Below are 21,558 nucleotides of genomic sequence, written 5' to 3'. Positions count from 1 at the left end.
TTTATAAAATGTCTAATCTTATGTTTTTAAAGTATGAGGGTGGGTAAAAGTTTTGCGTTTTACAAATTAAGAGCTTGAAGTACAATAGTGTCAAGGAAAATTACCCTGGGCAGTAGAAAGAGTTGTTGAGGTAGTGGGAAAATATACACCTGTGTGTTTGTCTCTCAAATCTCACAAAGGGGTTCTAGAAAAAGGTCAGGTAATTCATACTTATTTTTGAAAGATCTATCAGTCATTGTTACTGATGTTCTTAATCTCATAGCTATAGGCACTAAATGTTGGTTTAAAAAACATGAGAATTTTTTTTTATCTTTCCCTCAGAGCCTCCCTTTGGTGTCCCAGTTGATATGAAGAGCATACCTTCTTCAAAGCAGAATCAAGACAAATGTGTATAGCCACAGGAATGAAAATCATAGTATAGGTCTGAGCTCTAGCCTTGAAATCAGCTGTACTAGAAAATATATGTCAGGGTCTTGGAGACAGACTGTAGGGCAAACCATGTTTTAATGAAACTGGAGGAGCACATTCCATTGTGTTTTCCTGTAAAGAGAAGACCAGTTTGACCATCAGTATGAAGTATCCAAAAATTCAGTTTTTGGTGTTCACATGATGAGTAAACTTAATCTTGATGAGTAATGATGAGTAAATCTAAACAGTTCATATACAGCACAAAATGTTCAATATCTTTCGGTGAGCCTTTATAAATAACATCAATATATAAATATATCAAATACATCAATATATCAAATGATATTCTTTAAAATATATATTGTTATTGAAAACACTTGTCTTTCAACTAACCCAAATATGCAATAACATACTAAGTAAATACTAAGTAAAAAACATACTAATTACATACTAAGTAAGTTCTCAAAGATAAATAATTGTGAGCACCAATTCAGCCATATCAATAATGTATTTGATAGGAAGGCAGATCATCTTCAACATCATGTTGACCACCATATGGCCACCATATATGGGAGGCTGACGCTGAGCTATCTTCTAAGGGTTATAAAACATTTCAGTTGCAGAGTCCTAAAAACCTTTCAAGGGAACACCTTTATTTAAAAGGCTTACTTCATTATATCAAGCTGTTAATTATCCCTTTATTTCTTCTGGGTAAATAAAATTATGCAGAGAATATTATCTCAAGATAATAATTACCATAGAAAATACACATATACATACACACAATGTGCTCTGCAAAGGGTTGATATCTTCACAGACAGTGCGTACACCTTTAACATGGTTCATTACTATGGTTCTGTGTGGAAATATATAGCAGACCCTTTCCTAAAGAATACTCAGATTTACTTGATTTCCCTTCCCAGATGAAAGTTGAGTGTTCCTGAAATCATCAGCCTTTTTTTTTTTGGGTGGGGGGTGGACGGACGGACGGACGCTGAAATAATGATTATGCTTTCAATAACAGTTGGTTTACCTTCAGTTGAAAATATATCGAATCCAGTACGTGTCCAACCGTGTAGAACGGCACACTTTTATTTTGTAATGGACAGCCATTTTGGTAGGCGCTTAACATTGCTTTTTTCACTAGCTGACTAGCTATAGTTTTCGGTGTAATGGTAATGCAAGGCTAGCTATATAGACTACTATCTGCCCTAGGGAGATTGTTCTGGTATTATCTGTTTAATTGATCGAAATTATACATATCAGAATTCCTTAGGAATGATCCCAATCGAGGATGCGTCCGCGAGGAAGCGGGAGATAGAAGAGAAGTTGAAACAGGTCGGTTTAGTTGGAAAAAGCACAGGCTTAGGGTAACCTAATGTCACGGGAAATCCTGCGACTGATCTGACGTTCCAATTATATATCTACAGACACATATATGACCTAAGCTTTCTTGAAGTAATAATTGTAGTTGCTTCATTACGTTAAGATTCATTATCGCAGTTAAGCTGTCATTGTACTTGTGTGTGTTTTTTAGTGTACAGGCCTCGTCATATACTCGAAAACCGAGAGTATGATGAGGTCAACAACGAAAACAGCCTATTCACAATACAAACGTAGCTATTCTGCTTCAATGTACACACGGGCTTGAGGCTACGTTGCAGGTTCTTTTTTTCCTGTCAGCAACGTTATATATATATATATATATATATATATATATATATATATATATATATATATATATATATATATATATATATACTTTAATCATTTTGTTTTGAAAGGAACAGGAAACACTGTCGTTTATTCGTGAGAATTTGGAAAAGAGTGATCAGCTTACTAAAGGAATGGTAAGTAATGATTCTTTTTTTCTTTCTCTCTCTCTCTCTCTCTCTGTGTGTGTGTGTGTGTGTGTGTGTGTGTGTGTGTGTGTGTGTGTGTGTGGTGGGGCGGGGCGGGGCGGGGCAGAGCAGCTGTGAGTAAGAAAAAAACCACAAGAACAGTCAAACATATTCTCTCGGTGGTCATTTTATCCACCACCTACTCTGTATTTGTATCTAATATGCTACAATAGCTTTTACAGTCACATTCAAATCTACATGCAAAGCAATATCATTACATATAAGCATATTATTAAATCCGGTTTTATTTTGTGTCATACATATTAAAAGCTGCTAGCTACACAGGCTATTAAAATGTATCTGCCATTAGGAGAGGGCAATGCGAGAAAGATCATCATCCCCCGAAGGGCAGGGCAGTGTGACTGAGAGTACACTGTGTTGCTCAGGAGGATAAATGTCTGGCTGCTGTTCTAGGGAACTGGCTCTTTCATCTGGTGGTCAGGCGACACATTTGCCACCTGGAATTCTCTGATTCTAGGGCTGGCGTAGTTGTCACTTTCTGCATTCACAGTATTATCCCCTGTGTTCTCCTGTTGAATTGTTCATACACATATCCTTTACAACCATTAGATACTTTACCCACTTAAAAAGCCTTGTATTAGGCATATCACTAAGATGTCTATAACTGGAGGAAGCAGGTCAGTTTGGTTTATACTAGCCATATTCATAATTGTGTGCCTAAACACTACTTTAAAATTTATTTCCAAATCTAAAAGCTATGTTCATCTTTAAAGAACTTAAAAACAGATACAATTGCATTCAGCTGATGGATTCTATTTTCTGAATGCAATAATGGTGATGAAACTGTATGAATTTCAGCTTACAGTTTACTCTAAAAGGTATTGCAGTATATTAAATACAGCTATGGAGTTTTGATCTTATGAACATGTATTCTTGTTTACTTATTAAAAGGTTGCCGTATCTTTTGAGAAAACAAAATAAATGTTACATCCCACACTACCACTTTTAATTAGTAAATAACTTAAAATCTTTAAAGTGATGTTATAATTAGAGGATCATGAACTGGACAAAACTACATTATTGGGATTACATTGCTGCCTTTGGTGTTTGTGACATACCATGCAACATAACAAATATAACATATTGGTGAACCCTTAATCTCTCATTGTTATAAGCCATGAGCTATGGTTAATACTAACCTTAATTTCAACAGAACACTGACTAACAATTTCAGAAATTTTCACCTGAAAAATATCAGATTTCTCAGATGTTTTGATTATTTAATATTTTTGCAGTATCAGTTTTGCAAAGACCAATATTGTGATAATTGTAAACAATATATTATTCAGCCCTGATAATTCACATGCTTTTGCTGTCTGCCAGGTCTCTATCCTGTCTTCGTTTGAAAGTCGTCTCATGGCGCTGGAAAACTCCATAATCCCAGTGCACAAACAGACAGAAAACCTGCAGCGTCTTCAGGAGAACGTTGACAAAACACTATTCTGCCTGGATCATGTCATCAGCTACTACCATGTTGCCAAGGATACTGACAAGATCATCAGGGAGGGGTTAGTGCGTTATCTTAATGAGCCGCTGTGGTTATCAGAGACTTCAGTTTCAGTGCACGCATCAACTACAGATTTTAAGAAGTGCTAATGTGTTTGTTGCAGCCCCAGTGGTCGCCTAGATGAGTATCTGGCCTGCATTGCAAAGATACAGAAAGCTGTGGAATACTTTCAGGACAACAATCCAGACAGCCCAGAGCTAAACACAGTGGTACGATAGCTCTGGTCCTTTGTTCCCTCTTCCCTTCCCTCTCTCCCCTCTAGTTACTGTAGGAGGTCCGTGTCTGCAGCAGTGATGTGCTGGCAGTGGGTTTGGGGTAGACTGGCTGGGTGTGTTATTGATTGATTGATTGATTGATTGTCTACCACATATGTAAATATATTCTTATCCAGAGCGACTTAAAATTCCATTCATGTTATAGAGGTAAGGTGAAGGCAATGTTGGGAGTTATTGGTATACTACACAGGGGATTGAGCCCCAGTCTCCCCTAGAAGAGAGAGCATTGTTCCCCACTACTACGACCACCCACGGGTGTGATGGTGAGGAAGGTAATCCCTTACTGGCTCTGACTTTCAGAAAGTACGTTTTGAAAAAGGCAAGGAACAGCTGGAGGCAGAGTTTCGCGCTCTGCTGACGCGTTACAGTAAACCAGTCCCACCCATTCTCATCCTGGACGCAATTGGTGGAGACGAGGAGCTTGAGGGGGAGGTCACTCTGGAGCACCTACCTGAGGCTGTGTTGCAGGACCTTATCTGCATCTCCACATGGCTAGTGGAGTATGGACGCAACCAGGGTACACATGCCCACACATTAATACAAATGTGAACCACAAAGACTTGACATCCTCATCATCTTTTTCCAGTAAACCTTTAAATTGTATTTTCAGGGAAACACATTTAAACAAATTATAATTTTGCAAGTACACTGATATCATAAATAGTCAGATAACATTTAAGTTAATAAACACATAAAAATAGTGCAAGCTCAAATGCTTTATACCACAAGTTTAGCCTGATATTCCAGTTGGAATTTCATATATTAAATAATCCATGGTTACCTTCTGTGAATCTCATCAGTGCATTATATAAATTCAAGCATCAATAATGTTTGTTATTAAGGCCATGCTTCAAACTCGTCCCTGCAGGCTAACCTTACCCTTTACATTCAGATTCCCATCACCAGCTCTGCTTAATCAATCATTTGCATTCTTGTGCGTGCATGTGTGCGTGCGTGCGCATGAATGTGTGTCTGCAGACTTTATGAACGTGTATTTCCAGATCCGCTCAAATCAGCTAGATCGCTCCATTAAGGGCCTTAAGGAGCATTTCCGTAAGAACAGTGCTTCCTCCGTTCTGCCCTATTCTCCTGCTGTTCAAACCAAACGCAAGGATACGCCAACCAAGAAAGCTCCTAAAAGACCAGGTCAGTGACCTTTAATCCTGCGTGTGAGGGGACTGAGCCATGGTTTTAAGTACCTGACTTTAAGGTGTGCTGGGTTCAGGGTATGGACATGCTGGGGTCAGTGTTGACAATCATTGTGTTGCATCATATGAGTTTCACTCAGGTCTTTCTTTCTAAACACCGGTTTCATTGCTCTAAATTCTCTTAGAGACCCAGTGGAATCGGACACACTGCTCTGTGTGTCCTGTAACTCTGAATAATGTTCTTTCTCTCTCTCTCTTTTCTCTTCTGCCTTTCGTTCATTTCTTTGAAATAATGGCAGTTTACATCCCAGGTAATGTGTCAGCTTTATTAATGTGCTCTAGCCAGTGCTTGCTTTATCTAAGTCACAATCCAACTGACAGAGAGCTAGCACTACAAAAGCAGAACCCCATCATAGAATCAGGGTTCCACCAGCAGAGGTCCATCATCATAACAGATTTTCATCCATAGAACTACATCCTCAGGCATGGTACCTCCAGCAGAACTTGTTGCAGAACCAATAGACAAAGTTCACAGCAGTACCAGGGTTCTACCAACAGAGCTCCATAGCAGAGCCAGGGTTTCATCAGTAGAATGCTTTTGCAGAATCAAGACAAATGATCGAGGTTTGCCAACTGAGCTCAACACAATTCTGTAGCCATTGTAATTGGGGGCAGTGCTAAGGATTCTACCAGCAGCTAGTAGGGCAGGATTTTTCTTCAGGACCAAGGTTGAGCAAGCAGAAATCTACAACAAAACCAGACTAAATAGTAGAGTTCCAGAAGCCAAGAACCAAACTCCTCATCAGAATAATAATGGGGAATATTAATAGTAGCGTTCCATCAATAAACTCCTACCACAGAAGTAGTCAGAATGTGTGTCTTCTAATTTGGTCAGAGTTTTTTCCCCTTATTAATTTAGCTCCTTAGTTTCATTCACGCATGCTTATGAATGGATCTGCAAAGTTACTGCTGCTTTGAAGTTGTGCATTGTGGGTGGGCATGTATGCATGTGTATGCACACAGGTGTGTTGTTTGTGCATGCGTGTGCGTAAGGGTGTGTGTGTGTGTGTGTGTGCGCGTGCATGTGTGTGCAAGTATGTGGGGCATGCCTGCTGCTGTGTCTCAGGTGGTAGCGATGGATTTCCTCCTGCAGAGATTTCCTTCGTTCTAGATTCTCCTAGTGACTTCTGTGGCTTCCACTACTGTCCCATAATGTTGAAAATGCATTGTCTTCATAAGACAATTTGCTGAATGTGCAAGGTCAAACCACACTTGCAGCAATCAGTCTACTCATTTGTACCTGGTTTCCTCACACCTGTGTCTGGAGCAGGAAACCAAGAGGGTCTGAATATATACTTTACAGCAGTGTTTCTTAGTGTTCTCTAGTCCTAAGGCCCTTCTGTTTGCCTTCCTCTAACACAACAGACAGCTTTGAAGTGCTTCATGATATGACAGTAAGGCTATGAGTGTTAAAGCAGGAAAAATGTGAACCTCTGCAGTGGAATAAGACTTCCAGGACTAGCGCTGAGAAACTCTGCTTTAGTGTATGACACCAGTGGAACTCACTCTCGGACTTCGTCAGCAGCTTAGCCAGCTGTCTGTCTGTGTGCTTCAGTCATTTCTGAGCATCATTTTGTTCTAATTTGCATGTGTTTTTTTTTTCATTTTGTACCTAATTGAGATGTGACTGAGGATTTGTTAATAATGACAGTGCCAGCATGTGATGCCCTGTAAATGAATGAGTCATGCTGTGGAATGACCCTTTGCTGTGATAAATTAACCAGTGCATTCTCTCTCCACCCTGTGTGTACAATGCGTTATACCTGTTGTTGGTGTGTGTGTGTGTGTGTGTGTGTGTGTGTGCGTGCGTGTGTGCGCGCGCGCATGGGTATATGTGTGACTGAGTGCAAGTGGTTGTGTGTCCGCGCGTGGGTGTGTGCACATGTGCACTTGGCAAACAGGGGTTCTGTGTGTAATAGTGGGAGCAGTGGTAATAGGGTCCTCTCACTCTTTGCTTTTTGTGGTTGGCCGGTTTTTGGGGGAAACCATTCTCTAGGCCGCTCTCTTCCTCTGCATGTTCCTCTCTTTCATCTCCCTTCTATTTTTCCTCCTCTCTCTCTCTCTCTTCCACCCCTTCCCTCCCTCTCTCTCTCTGCTGCTGCTCTGTGGGGTGCAGGGACAATCCGTAAGGCTCAGAATCTGCTGAAACAGTACTCTCAGCATGGCCTGGATGGGAAAAAGGCCTCTAACCTCACTCCTCTAGAAGGTAATCTCCTTTTTCGGTGTTTCACTCTCTCTTCCTCTCCCTGTGTTTTTAACTGTTGTTTTTGTTTTGTGTGTTTTGGAAAAACAACAGTCATGACAATCAGAGACTTACAAGTCACAATGGCTTTTGTGTGCAAAGCTGACTATATGCTAAAGAAGGTGTGAGAGTCCTCTCAGGAGAACAGCAGTGTTAGGAGCCAGCTCTGTATTCTCCCTCTAGTTTATATTCACAGGAAGGCTGTTGTGATGTCCCTCTTTTGTAAGTCTCTGATTGCTGGGTTCTCTAACTCAAGACACCACATCACTAACATCCTGCACATACATCCAAACACACACACACACTGCTGTTCCGTTCGGTGGATATATGTGCTGTGCTTCCCTGGTTGAGGGCTTGGTGGGCGGGGCCTGCTTCTTCAACATTAGTGGTGTCACAGGTCATGTGACTTTACCCCTAACCAATTAGGTTTTGATCATGAGACGCGTGGGGTTAAACACCTGACGGAAGCACTGAGTGACAAGCACGGGCCCTCTTCAGGTGAGTTTTTAAGCCCTGCCCAGTACCAACTCTGCCTCAGTGGACTCCGCCCTCCTTATCCCCTTATTGGTCCTTTTAATTTTTTGTACAAGGACCATAAAGGCCTACACCATTGTCTTGTCTCTCTCACTCTTTCTCTCACACCCACACCCAATTCCCTCTATGCTGGATCCAAACCAATATCAGCACAGAGTTGATAAATGGTCTCACAGTGCACAGTGGAATTTACTTTTGTACTCTGCAGAGGACATATCTCACAGTCCTGGATTTACAGTCTGGTCGCAATGTTTCAGTAGTGAATGCTCACCTGTTTTGTTTTGTTTTTTCAGGTAACATAAGAAAGTGAACTGAATAAATATTCATTTTTTCACATCATAAAGCTTGACAATTATCTGTCCATAGTTTCTTCTTCAGGTAAAGAAATCCCAGAAGAATATCTGTGGTGTGTAAACAAGAGAGTAAAAGAATTCTCCATAGGCCTTAAATGTATTATCAGTGTGGGGGAAAATGAGAAGCTGTCGTACCACGGCAGGTTCACACAGAAAACCTCTGCTGATGCAGTCCGCAACTTATTGGACCAAAATACTTTCGCACTGAGGATGTGTATTCTTATTGTAGCCTACTGAGTAATCTGTCTTAAGCAATAACACTGTAATCTGAACACACATTCCCTGATTCCCACTGCTGGAATTGCCTTAAATATGATACAAATATACTTCCTCCATGCAGTAGTGATCATATGGCATCAGTTTGTCCCTTTGATAGCTTTGCGTGTGTGTCTGTCTCAGGGAAGGATGATAATATGGATGTTGAGATCGACTCGTATATTCATTGCATCAGCTCCTTTGTCAAGCTGGCACAGAGCGAGTATACTCTACTGACCGAGATCATTCCAGAACACCATCAGAAAAAGACCTTCGACTCCCTCATTCAGGTCTGCATCAGACACCCCACCTAGCTCTGTGTGCACGCATGTGTGCGTGTGCATAGGAGGATATTTGTGTGTATTACTTACCTACTTTGTGTGTTTGTGTTCATGCATGAGTAAATTACTACATTGTGTTGGAGTGTATTATTGTGTGTTTGCATTACTACATTATTTCTGTTTGTGTAATTTTCTATATCTGCAGGAAGCCTTGGATAATCTGATGCTGGATGGGGACAACATTGTCACATCAGCACGCAAGGCCATCATGAGACATGACTACTCCGCTGTCCTCACCATCTTCCCCATTCTCCGGCATCTCAAGCAAACCAAACCCGACTTTGACTCCACACTGCAGGTGAGAGAAAGGGGAAAGAGAACCAGGAGAGCAGACCTTCCTCAGACCTCCAGACCACTGAGTCGCCTGTCGCAGCTGTCCCACATATCTTATATCCCAGTTTATTCCTCTATTATCATATATATCATATATCCCCTTTATGCCATATATATTACCCTCATATATCATGTATGATCCCCATATACCCCCATATATCATATCCCTCATATATTTCCCATATTTCATATGTCCATGTACCGCCCCCCCCTCCAATATTTCATATCTCTCCTTACTCTTATGCAGTCAGAAAATGTTGTCCCTACTATATATAGGTGAAAGGGGTGGTGCTGGGACTGGCATTGTGGATTCAGTGTTTACTGCTCTACTATGTGGAATGATGTCACATCCCACACTTGTTGATGCCGTGAGATGACATGATACCATGTTTTGTGTAGGGCACAGCTGCCAGCACTAAAAACAAACTGCCAGGTTTGATCACCTCTATGGAGACGACAGGAGCCAAAGCACTGGAGGAGTTTGCGGACAGCATAAAGGTTTGGCCCACATCAAATGACAGGGAGAGAATAAATAGAATCAGTGCAAGAGAATAAGTAGAGGAGAATAAGTTGTGAAATATAATCACAGTAAGGCGTCTTTCACCAGGTATGTTTGCACATCCAAGGAATCACCCATATATACACACATGCGGCAGAAATGTATTGGGGTGTATTTTTTTGAGTGCAGAATACAGCAGTGAGATGAGTAAATGTAGAATTAAAAACCATACTGTAAGGTGGCAGTGCTCTAGAATTCTGGTTTTAACTGGCAGTGGCTCTTCTACAGAATGATCCAGATAAGGAGTACAACATGCCTAAAGATGGCACGGTCCATGAGCTTACCAGCAATGTAAGCGCTTTCATTACTGCCTTTCATTCCTGTTTTGATTCTTTTGTTACTATATTATAGGTCAAACCTTTTGACTTCACAAATGATTTGAAATTCTCTTACAGTCGTGTAATTCACTCTGTCTCTTCCATTTGTTCTTTCATTGGTTCGTTCTTTCTGTAGGCCATCTTGTTCCTGCAGCAGCTTTTAGATTTCCAGGAGACCGCAGGAGCGATGCTGGCATCTCAGGGTAAAACACCCAGACCTGAATCCTTCACACCAAATGCTCACACTTCAAGGAAAAGATCAGATTAAACCCATACTGATTTAATAGCCTACCCAAAACAGCAGGACTTGTTAGTGCATCTATGTTGCAGTCACTGATGTTTCACAAAGTCTTTGAACCTTATTTATCTTATTTATGCAGTTATTTTCAGTCACACACTAATCAAAAAAACTAAAATCTGTTCAAATTAAGACTTCTAAGTCAGTCTGCTTTGAGTGTTTTATCCCACAGTTTAAATGTAGACTAAATGTCAGTGACCGTAAACCAGGCTTTTAGTGTTAAACTCCTACGAAAAGTGCCCTCATGTAGATGAGAACGTACAGCACTTACGCATGCAGTTTGCTACGAATGTCATGTGTCAAACGTCTGGTTTCATAAGATTCTCATCCTAACATTAATATTGACTCTGTGGGCAAAAGCCATTCAGTTGTAGATATAGACTATTCTTCGGGATTCTTCATTTCCTACATCTGTTTGTTTTGGCACATGCTGTCCTCTGGTCTCCACTCCCCTGTCCTGAGTGAATGCTCTTTTGTCTGTCTCCTCCGTGTCTGCGTCTCCTGCGCTGTTCTTTTCACCACCTGTGGTTCAGTTCTGGGTTCCTCCTCCTTGCTCCAGCCTTAGAGTGCTGGTTCATGACCAGCTCTGCCTCATTAATGCCAAACTGTACATTTAAGTAGGAAATGCAATCAGGTCCCAAATCAGAATTATAAGGAAAACAAAAACCATTTAGTTGTTAAGTCACTGCAAGCAGCTTCATGTTTCAGCTATTTGTCTGTCATTCTGCATTTTCTTTTTGCTGTAGGTCAAACACCTTGTGAGGAAATCTGTTTTAATTCCTTGATCCTAGTCTTGGAGTAAATGCCATCCCATTACAGTACACTACAATACACTTTAGCAAGCTGTCCTAAAAGACATCGAAATGTCTTTCATATGAACCTAGCAATAAACAGGGACAGCAGTAAAAATGTACAATAGCACAGGTCACCTCTTTCTTAGGATTGCTATAGGCATAACAGAAACAAATAAAGGTGCTGCTTGAGTGTTTTCTTCTTGTTGTGGATGTGGCTAAAGAGACTGTCACTGCAGCATTAAAGATGAAGGAAGGCTTTTACAGTTTTTTTGGTTTTATTAGTTTTATTTTTACATGTCTAAGATTAACAGCACTGAACGCCTCATTTTAGTAAATGGTTATTTACCATCATTAAATTAGAGGTGAGTTGTTATTGTTTTTGTTTTTTGTTTTTTTTTTAAAGCCCGGTTAATGTGGGTTATTGAGGTAATGTAGGGATAAAGCTTTAAGTGTATATTTATTTTTATTTTTAATCTGATATGGTGTTTGACTTTTGATGTATTCTTGTCGTGGTTATAAAGCTAAGGAGATGTTTAGTTGAAGTTCCCTCAACGCAGCTGGCTGCCTCTTAGCAACTATTCTTGTTTCTTTGCCTGCTACCAGTAAAGAGGAACAGCTAATCTTTGCTTTTCTACCAGTCAGCTTGTATCCCTCTAAAGCTTCAGTGATTTGAGTAGTGATATTGCCTTAGGCTTGAATGCAGCTTGATTAAGACAATGACAAGTAGCAAGAGTTGGCACGACCTCACTGGATCTTTACTTGAGTTTTACTTTGGTGCCACTTTATTATTCACTTTGTCAGTTAAAGCCAAATAAGAATGGAGGTATCTATTGCTAGGAAGCCTATTTAAGCATAAAAAAATGTTTCTTGTCAGTGAATGTGAAATTATGGATAAACTAGATTACATGACCAAACTGCTTTAAAGATGCTCTTCCTTAAGGGTTTGGGTTGGTTTCTGTAAATGGAGCAGTCTGGCTATGGAGATATAGAGCCTTTTACCCAGCATTAACCTCTTCACCTCATCTACTACGCCCTGATACCAGCCTCTCTGCCTGTAGGGTGAGGATGTCCGGCTCCGATCCTGGAGGCCCTAGCACTGCAGGTTCAGTGGTTTCCCTAAGTTACTAAACCTAATTCAACTCCTTAGCTCATTACAAGTCTTGCTGACTTGCAGTGCTGTGGGCCTTGAAAAGATCTGTTAACACACCTCTGCACCTAGGCATTATGTGGCCCCTCCCACTCATCCTAAAGCACCTGCTTTCGCATTGCTCTGTATTTCCATCCCATAATCCTCCGCTCTTGCGCTGCCGAGCTGTGACTGGTTATGCTTGGTCTGCACTAACGACCTTTCTAACCTCTTGCTCTTTGCTTCTTTCTCTCTTTTTCTCTTTCTTTCTCTTTTCTGCTTTGCCTCTGTTCTATAGTACTCGGGGACACTTACAATATTCCTTTAGACCCCCGAGGTAAGCATATGAACAGGGCTGCTCTGTGGTTTCTGTCTCTTTTAAACTGGTTATTCAGTTTTTGTCTCATGTCTAATGGCTGGATGTGTTTTGTAGTCTCAAAATGAAGTCTCTAAAATATGTTCTTTCAGAGAGACTTCACCAGGAAATCAGTCAGGTCTGCCAGTCATATTTTAGTAATAGCAGAAATGGGCAGTCTTGGGCAGAACCTGGTAGTGGGCAGAAGGTGACCCTGGCACTGGTCACACTTATGCAAACTGGAACAGCTGGCTCTCAGTTAGTTGCTCTGCAACAGCAACCACATTATGCACATCTAAGCCAGGCACGTACTGTACAGCTCCAGAATCTGACACACACGCAGCAGGTTTCTCCCACACCAACAGCAGACTGGGGGACTCTCCCTGTAAAATTAATTGCATGTACCCATAGAAAGGCCATCAACTGAAGTAGTTAAAATTGAACTTGACTTTTGAACTTTAAGTGCAGATGGCTGCACAATGCAGTGCCTCTCGTCAGTTCATCTGTTCACTAGCAGCAGCGGCTCAGGCACACTGTTGCACTCTTGCCTTTGTAATGTGAATGCTGCTTTGGAGTACAGTGGAGAGCCTGCATCGCTGCACACACCCCAGTGGGAACGTTGGCCTATTTCGTTTGTAATGAGTGAGTTATATTGTCTGTACTGTACAGCTCAAAAACATTGATGACGCAAATGTGCATTTTCCACTGTAATGGTACCCCAGAAAATATATTTAGTGGTTGAGGCTGCAGTTTTCTAAAATAACCACTCTCACAAGGCTACATACTGAGGAATACTGAGTAATAATCATACAAACACCCCAGCACTTAGCAATACTACTCATGCACAGTTATATATGCAAACAAGTCCTTCACAAACCTAGCGTAGCATTACAGCTCTCTGCAAAATCACTCTCTTTTTAACAATTATGTACTCTTATTTTGAAGCTTCAAACTGCCAACATTCCCTTGCTGATTTGTTTTCACTTGTTTACATGCTGGGAACTGCTCATTCATGTTTCATTTAAGGTTGTTTGCACCATCATAAATCATTAGATCTTGGCGTTACTTGTGGAGGAAATCTGTACCCATTTAAAATTCCTTCCCTAAAAGGTAGGACAAGAAAAGTAGTGACACTTGCTGGCAATTCAATCACTTCCTTCCAGAATAAATTGCATATCATAGATGGATGGTGGATATGTTTGTGAGCACTAATAGCTTGGCTATTTGAAAAACTAAAAGGTTTCATAGTGGTAAAGCTTAACCTCAATTGGATATCCATACTAGTCTTCATGCTTGTTTTATAAAATTAGTAAATCAGTAAATACAGCCTCATCCATCATAAAAAAGGTCTGGCATGATTTTGGTGTGCTTCTACAGTAAAAATGCACATTTCGTTTTAAGAAACGCCAGCATTATATTCTGTGCTAATCTAACAAACATTTTGGCAGCATTACCGAGAAGCCTATGTGATTTTAAAGGGACTCTTTATTTTGCAGTATGGATATATTAAATTAATAGCAGATTCTGTGGCTTGGCAGTACATAGGCAAAAGAAAAGCCCAAAAAAGCCTCTTGGTGGTGGTAAAAGTTCAGTACACCTGTATCACATAATCAAATGACCATCCGCCTCCAGAAAAGGTTAGTGAGCCATTTAGTGAAAATGTAAGCTCAGGGGCAGCGTTGAAACCAATAGCTGTAGACGACATGGCCCTGTATGCCCAGATCCTGGCCTCTCATCTTTGGTGTGTGCTAAAGGAACGTCTGGTACAAAAGAGGGTTGGAGAGAGGTGGGTGTGTGCGCGTGTGTGTGGCTGATTCATTCATTTTCTTTCCAGAGACGAGCTCATCAGCCAGCAGCTACAGTTCTGAGTTCAGCCGTAGACTCCTTAGCACCTACATCTGTAAGAGACGCATGCACTGTTTTAAATTGATTTGCCATTTAAAACAGCACTCCACAACATTGCACTGCCAGTTATAAATACACACTTGCTACTCAATATACCTTGGACCCAACCCAATCTTCAGAACCAACCAGACATCGTTGCTCTAAGCCTGGTCCCAGTACATCTGTTAGGTACTGGCAAAAGGAACAGAGTGCCAAGGAAAAACACTGCTACATGCTGGAAAAACACTGCCATGCCTCACACTCACACATCCAAACCCAACACACATGCAAATAGAGGCACACTTACCAGTACCTCACAAATACACCTGCAGTACCTCAAACTTAAGACATAGAATGGTCTTCGCCGTGTAACATCTTTGGGGGATTGGTTTGCTTTCTTGTTATAGGTAAAGTCCTGGGAAATCTTCAGTTAAATTTGCTGAGCAAATCGAAAGTATATGAGGATCAGGCCTTAAGTGCCATCTTCCTTCATAACAACTACAACTACATCCTTAAGTCTCTGGAAAAGTAAGTTCTTAGTACTGACCAATTGCACTTTACAATTAAGAGCACACCAGTCTCACACCAGTACACAGTAGTTGTAATGAAATGGTAAAATGGTAAATGTAATTAGAAAAATTGTGAATTAGCAACCAGTGGTTTTACATGTTTACCCTGTTTATATGTGTTTCCAAAGACCCTGTGCATGGCAAGCAAACTCAAATAAGCAAATTAAATACAGCTAGAACTACCTTCCAGTAAATGTGCAAATAAATAAGAAATGCAAAATATAAAATGATAATAAGCAATTCAGCATTTAGTAGAATTAACAGATAAATCAGTGATAAAGGAAAAAATATAAAGACATGCAAAAACAAACAATAAAAACTACACCATCAATAACTGGTACTGAAATGGGAAAGAAATGTTCTTTTATCTGCATTTGTAGACTAGTAACAGAAGGTCTCTGACAGATATTTTTGGACCATGAGCTCCTAGCTCTGGAGCATTAAATAAAAGGGCTTCTTCTCTACTTTTCCTGTGCTTAGCTTTTGGAATAATTAGCAAGCCATTACTTGATGATATTAAAGACTGATTAGGAGCCAACTCTGTTAGTCTTTCTGAACTGAACTGTTAAGAGTATTGTAGTTGTGTAGGGGGAGTGTGCGTGCGTGCGTGTGTGTGTGTGAGTGTGTGTGTCAGGCTGATCACGCACACGCACGCACAGTGTGTGACCATTTCAATGTCCTGTTCAGATTCGAGTTGATCCAGTTGGTTGCTGTCACTCAGAAGAAAGCCGAGAGTTCCTACAGAGAACTGATTGAACAGCAGATTCAGACATATCAGCGCAGGTAACACCTGCATTTTGTACTGCACTATAACAGCAGCACCTGTACTTCACCCAGTCTTCCCATAGTCCATGTCCTTCCCAGATTAGTCAGACATCACCCCAAGTGAAATGTTTACTCAGAAACCTGAGTCTGAAAAGAACAGCAGTAAAATTAATAAATTATTGAGAGTTATGTCTTGTGACCTTTGACCCTGGTGTGTCTACAGCTGGCTGAAGGTAACAGACCACCTGACTGAGCGGAACATGCCGGCATTTCAGCCTGGAACTAAGGTGGAAATACACACTCGGACTCTCAAATTCTTCCTCTACAGGCGCTCACATAAACACACGCATGTGTGCACACACACACACAGTCACAGACATCCCAGTAACAGCTTTACCCCTGAATTTCCTATCACACCGAATGAAGGTTTTTCTTCTCTCTAAAATGTTTTATTTAGTTTATTTAATTCTGAATGACACACATTGTTTCATTGACAGATAATAAAACTCTGGTTTGGTCTTGACTGTTAAGAATTGTATAGAATAACTGTTAGGAAATGTAAGCATCTAAAATTGTGTGTGTGTGTGTGTGTGTGTGTGTGTGTGTGTGTGTGTGTGTGTCATGTAAACAACTTGGCTGTAAAAACTGGCTTTAGGAGTTATTTATTGGCAGGTTATGTCTTAAATGTAAAACAAGATTATTTTTACAATGTTACATTGATTTCCAGCTTAAAGACAAGGAAAGGCAATTGATCAAAGACAAATTCAAGGTAAGTCAAATCCCAGTAAAATCCTTTTCTTTTGAGCATGTATGTGTTGTCAGAAGCCTACAGAGCAACATTATAGCAGTGTGTAACCACAAATATGTTTTAGGCATCACTTTGAGGTGTGTGTGTGTGGGGGGGGGTGTATTTGGGCCTCCCCTTACCCCTTAGTGTTTGTATGTCCCTTGTCATAGTGTGAATGTGTGTGATCAGAAAGGTAGTGTAACTTCCTCTTACTGTGGCTGAGAATGTGTCGTGATGAGGGGCTTCTTGCAGGGCTTTAATGATGGGCTGGAGGAGCTCTGTAAGATCCAGAAGGTTTGGGCCATTCCTGATAAGGAGCAGAGGGACACCATCAGACATGCTCAGAAAAGACTGGTGTCGGAGGCATACAGAGCCTTTCTCCAGCGGTGAGGCAACACACACACATATCGTATATTAAGGATCATGTAGGAAGATGGTATTAATTATTAAGTTTGGATATATATGCGATGTTTCTCACAGGTATGCAAACATTGCATTCACCAAGAATCCAGAAAAGTACCACAAATACACACCTGAGCAAGTAGAGGAGATGATTGAGAAGCTGTTTGACACCTCTGCCTGAACCACGCCCACAACACACGCAGACATGTTGCTGTGTCCAATCTGAATTTCTGCTTCCTGCCCCAAACTCCCGTTTTGTATAAAATAATTTGTAAATACCTCTAATATGGATTTAAAGTTTAGAGTATAATAATAAAAAGAACCATGGCGCTTCTTTTTGCAATGATTACTAATGATCTCATAACTTCATGTCTCAAGTTCATCTCGTCTTAAACCTCCAGCCCTCAAGAGAAAGCAGAGACCCACCTGAACACTCTTCTATTGTAGAATGAACTTTCACTATTCATCTGTGCAACACTGTCTCTTGCTGTCTTCTGAAATAGACTTCTTGAAAAGGCAGTTGAATAATTCCTAGGCTCTTCAGAAGCACTCGATTGATCACTAATCTGGCTTTTATTTATACACCAACTAACCAGCCAAGCCATTAAAACCACTGACAGGTAAAGTGAAAAACATCTTGTTACAGTGGTGCATATCAAGAGGTAGGACACTCTGATGGCTAGATGATTCAGTCTGAGCATATCTAAAACAGCAGGTCTTGTGGGGAGTTCTCCATATATCGTAGTTAGTACTTACCAGAAGTGGTCCAAGAAAGAATCATTGTGTGTGGGGATTGAAGGCTGGCCCATCTGGCTGATCCCACATAGTGCATAGCTGCAGATTATCAGTGCCCATGTTGACCCCTGACTACCACTGAAAGCACATGACCATCAGAACTGGACCATGGTGCAATGGAAGAAGATGGTCTGGTCACTTAAAAGGGGAAGAGATGTGCTATGGGATGAAAACCTAGAATCCTGGCATTCATGAGGATGACCTGTGCCACCTATTTAAACATTGTTACGGACCAAGTATGTCTCTTCATGGCAACATTATCACCTAATGGCAGTGGTCTCTTTCAGCAGGATAATATGCCCTGCTTACTACAAAAATTGTTCAGCAATGGTTTGAGGAACATGACAGAGTCCATGGTGTTGACTAATTCCCCAGATCTCATTTCGATCAAGCAGATAGCAGATACTTCAGTACACCTTCGGAGATCTTGTGGAGTCTATATTTTGATAGGTCAGAGCTGTTTTAGTACCATGAGGGGAATCTACGCAATGTAAGGCAGGTGGTTTAATGTTCATTTTACTTTTAAACTACAAGTAGTAAAAGTGGTCAGCTAGCATGGATGGTTTTGGCTTACATTTTGGCCTTCCGTTGGCTGTTCCTAGGATTGTGCATGTCTGAACTGAGATTGATGTCATTCCTGGGATCCATTTGAGCCACTCCTTTATCTTGGAGGTCACAGCCCCTAGACCCCCTATCTCCAGTAAGACCATTTTACCACAGGACCCTTGGAACATTTTTAAAAGCAAACAAAAATATCAGAGCCTATAGGGAAATACTGTAATAACCCTGTTCGTCCACCCTGTTCGTATGGGTTGTTCAGTGATGTTGAGTACCAGGGAAAAACTGAATCTCTGGTCTGGTTTTGGGTTGAGAGAAAAAGTTGGCAGACCACATATCTTTCTCACCCCTCCACCAATCAGGACACACACTGCAGTAAATAAGTGTTTAGTCCAGTGGAGGGAAGCAGAAAAAACAACACTCTCGCATTCACAAAGGCTGGACTGGTGCTCACTCTGATCTGATGGAGAGGTAAGATGATCCCTTAAGATAACATGTAAGAACTTTCATCTTAAAATTACCTCTGTTTGGCTCTATTTAGGAGAATGTTTATGCTGAGAAAAGCAAAATACAATTTTTGGAGTCAAATGCCAACTCAAGTTTCTTTATATTGGCTTTAAAATGAAAAGAATGAGAACAAATGCATTAATTTAGTTGTAATTCAGGAGTAATGATTAGGATAAGAGAGAGTGTCTTCCTGCTACAGGTTGAGATTTTACAGGTACAGTAACATGTTGGTGTTAATCTGTGTGTCCCTGCTGCTGGTGACATCCACACACTGTACAGTGGTGATCAGAATCCTATTAGAGCCCTGCTCAAGCTGTTCTAATGCATATGTTAAATTACACTAAAATTCAACCTAGCCTCTTTGCTTCTTGAGGTTATATATAGCTATGATTATTTGCTTGTCAGTGTGTATGATTCCATGTGTTTGTATATAGTTGTGGTTGTGTGATTCTACTTTGTTCTATGTGGTGGTGCTCTATATCTGTGATTTTGCATTTCCATAATTTGTTTTAAATAAATGTATTAGAAAGCATTATTGTGGTACCATTGTGCAGACATGCTTTTTAAGATTTGTTTTTGCTTTTTAAATGAGATGCAGGTTTCCTTTTGAACTTTGTGTGTGGTCCCATTGTGTCTGGGTAGATCGGTTTCTGTCGGAAAGCACCCGTTATGCTTCTGTCTTGTGAGATGGGTACAACTGTAGATGACTCAGGGGTCTGTTATGTTGGGAACAGCCAGCACTAGAGAGGCACTGTGTCATAGACCTGGAGCTTGTGGAAATATCTGTATTGGGATTCAATAAACAAGCATGTATTTTGAGTACAGAGTAGGACTCTAGGTCTGCGACAACACAACGACTGCAGGCAAATCTAACACACACACACAGCACATTGTCCACTGGCTTTTGCAGAGTAGGTGTCAATGATACTGCTTACGCACACATAAACATCACAAGATGCTAAAGCACACTGCACAAACATACACACGCACTTATCACATACTACTCACACACTGCTCACACAGAAAGCAGTGCAGTTTTGGACAAGGAGGTCTGGTCAGTGGGTGTTGTGTTGGTTATTCTGTTTGAAATTGACCTTTTCACTGATCCTAAATGGTCCATACAACATTCCATACTGCCACAGAGAACCTGGTAAGGATCAAATATACATATAAATACATCAAATAGGTATCTCTCTGCACTATATGAACATTTTCTTTGTTCTTTTGTGTGTGTGTGTGTGTGTGTGTGTGTGTGTGTGTGTGTGTGTGTGTGTGTGTGTGTGTGTGTGTGTGTGTGTGTGTGTGTGTGTGTGTGAAAAATAAAAGTATATTCACCATGACCTTTTCTATGTCCATAAGCCCTCTCCAGCCCTGTGCTGCCTTTCCTCAGAGATCCAGGCTCAGGTGAGTTCGGCTCAGAGATGATCCTAGGCCTGTTGTTAAGGCTGGGTTGTCTTTAGAGGGAGTGTGAATAAAGAAAAGACTACCATCCTGATCTTGGAGAGACTGCCCAACAGGGATAGTGTCAATGCACCAGGATTGAATTAGTATTCAAAAACTACTGAAGGCCTTTATTAAGTGAATCAGATGTGTTGTATTGGGGATGAAAAATCTGCAAGGTAGATATCCCATAGCCAGCCATCTTCAGAAGGATTTGAGGTAGTATTTAAGTACTTTATACCACATGGTCAACTTTTTTCCAACACAGCAGCAATCAAGAACAATTAACTCTTGTTCAGCTGTGCTGGGTTCTGGGATGTAGCAAAAATGCTTTTATGTCTGGGGGTTCTAAAGTAAACAATTGGTGCACAATGACCAAAAACATAGAATCAAGAGAGAACAGAGAGAAAACTTTAACATCCAAATTCCAAATTAACACCTGTTGCTTTATCACTGAGGGTTCCTTCCGATTTGATGTACACTTAATAATATACCCGAACGTCCCTTAACATGGGATACAAATTATGACAGTGTTTGACCAGTGGACGATTTCTAGCATGGACCCATTAGTGTATGTATTGTTAGTGAAATTTAGAGTTATTAAATTGTGCTGTTGCTCTTGCTTTTTGAGATTTGCATTATAGAAGTCCAACTGGGCAGTAGTTAGAGAGTGGGCAGGTCTTTAAGTACAGTTGAGCACCACTGGATGGCAGCGGTGTTCTGGGAGAGTTCTGCCTAGTTTGTGTGTGTGTGTGTGTGTGTGTTTAGCATTGCTGCATATAATCAGGCTGGAAGGTCTCTGTGCAATGGAGTCGAGCTCAGTGAGAACAGTGTTTCTCCCTCCTTATTTCTCACTTCCTGATAAACATCCTGCAGGATCGCCAGCTATGGGAAAGAGCAACATGGTACAATGTACAATTACATCACGTGTAACATGAATATTTTTCTCCACCATTTCCTCCTCATGTTCTTAAACAAATCTGGGTTTCCAGGTTTTCAAGATTATGGTACAAATGTTTAAGTG

At 40.8% G+C, this 21,558-nt stretch overlaps 1 protein-coding gene across 14 annotated transcripts; it reads left to right on the top strand.

Moving 5' to 3' along the window:
* Positions 1-1,548: 1,548 nt before the first annotated feature.
* On the top strand, positions 1,549-19,626 carry exoc7 (exocyst complex component 7). 14 transcript variants are annotated; one of them, XM_081697506.1, is made up of 22 exons: positions 1,549-1,746; positions 2,193-2,258; positions 3,654-3,838; positions 3,941-4,046; positions 4,413-4,629; positions 5,091-5,258; positions 5,560-5,571; positions 7,437-7,526; positions 7,989-8,060; positions 8,849-8,994; positions 9,191-9,343; positions 9,778-9,876; positions 10,166-10,228; positions 10,391-10,457; positions 12,771-12,809; positions 14,662-14,727; positions 15,119-15,239; positions 15,968-16,063; positions 16,269-16,332; positions 16,773-16,814; positions 17,085-17,218; positions 17,313-19,626. In XM_081697506.1, the coding sequence occupies exons 1-22, from the start codon at positions 1,687-1,689 to the stop codon at positions 17,413-17,415; spliced, it is 2,169 nt and encodes a 722-aa protein (XP_081553632.1). In that variant the 5' UTR covers positions 1,549-1,686; the 3' UTR covers positions 17,416-19,626. The 14 variants fall into 14 exon arrangements, with proteins under 14 accessions (XP_081553632.1, XP_081553633.1, XP_081553636.1 ...); XM_081697507.1 differs by lacking the exon at positions 5,560-5,571; XM_081697510.1 differs by lacking the exon at positions 7,437-7,526.
* Positions 19,627-21,558: the final 1,932 nt, after the last annotated feature.

Source organism: Electrophorus electricus, chromosome 15 (assembly GCF_041902795.1).
Source record: "Electrophorus electricus isolate QZ-2024a chromosome 15, ASM4190279v1, whole genome shotgun sequence".
NCBI lineage: Eukaryota > Metazoa > Chordata > Actinopteri > Gymnotiformes > Gymnotidae > Electrophorus > Electrophorus electricus.
This window is presented reverse-complemented; position numbering and strand designations above follow the sequence as displayed.

Excerpts from the sequence above, each read along its gene's own strand:
- exoc7 (XM_035533404.2), top strand. The coding sequence starts at position 1,687 with ATGATCCCAATCGAGGATGCGTCCGCGAGGAAGCGGGAGATAGAAGAG. Across the intron at positions 2,259-3,653 it reads ATCAGCTTACTAAAGGAATG|GTCTCTATCCTGTCTTCGTT; the intron begins GTAAGTAATGAT and ends GCTGTCTGCCAG. Across the intron at positions 15,240-15,967 it reads ATCCTTAAGTCTCTGGAAAA|ATTCGAGTTGATCCAGTTGG; the intron begins GTAAGTTCTTAG and ends TGTCCTGTTCAG.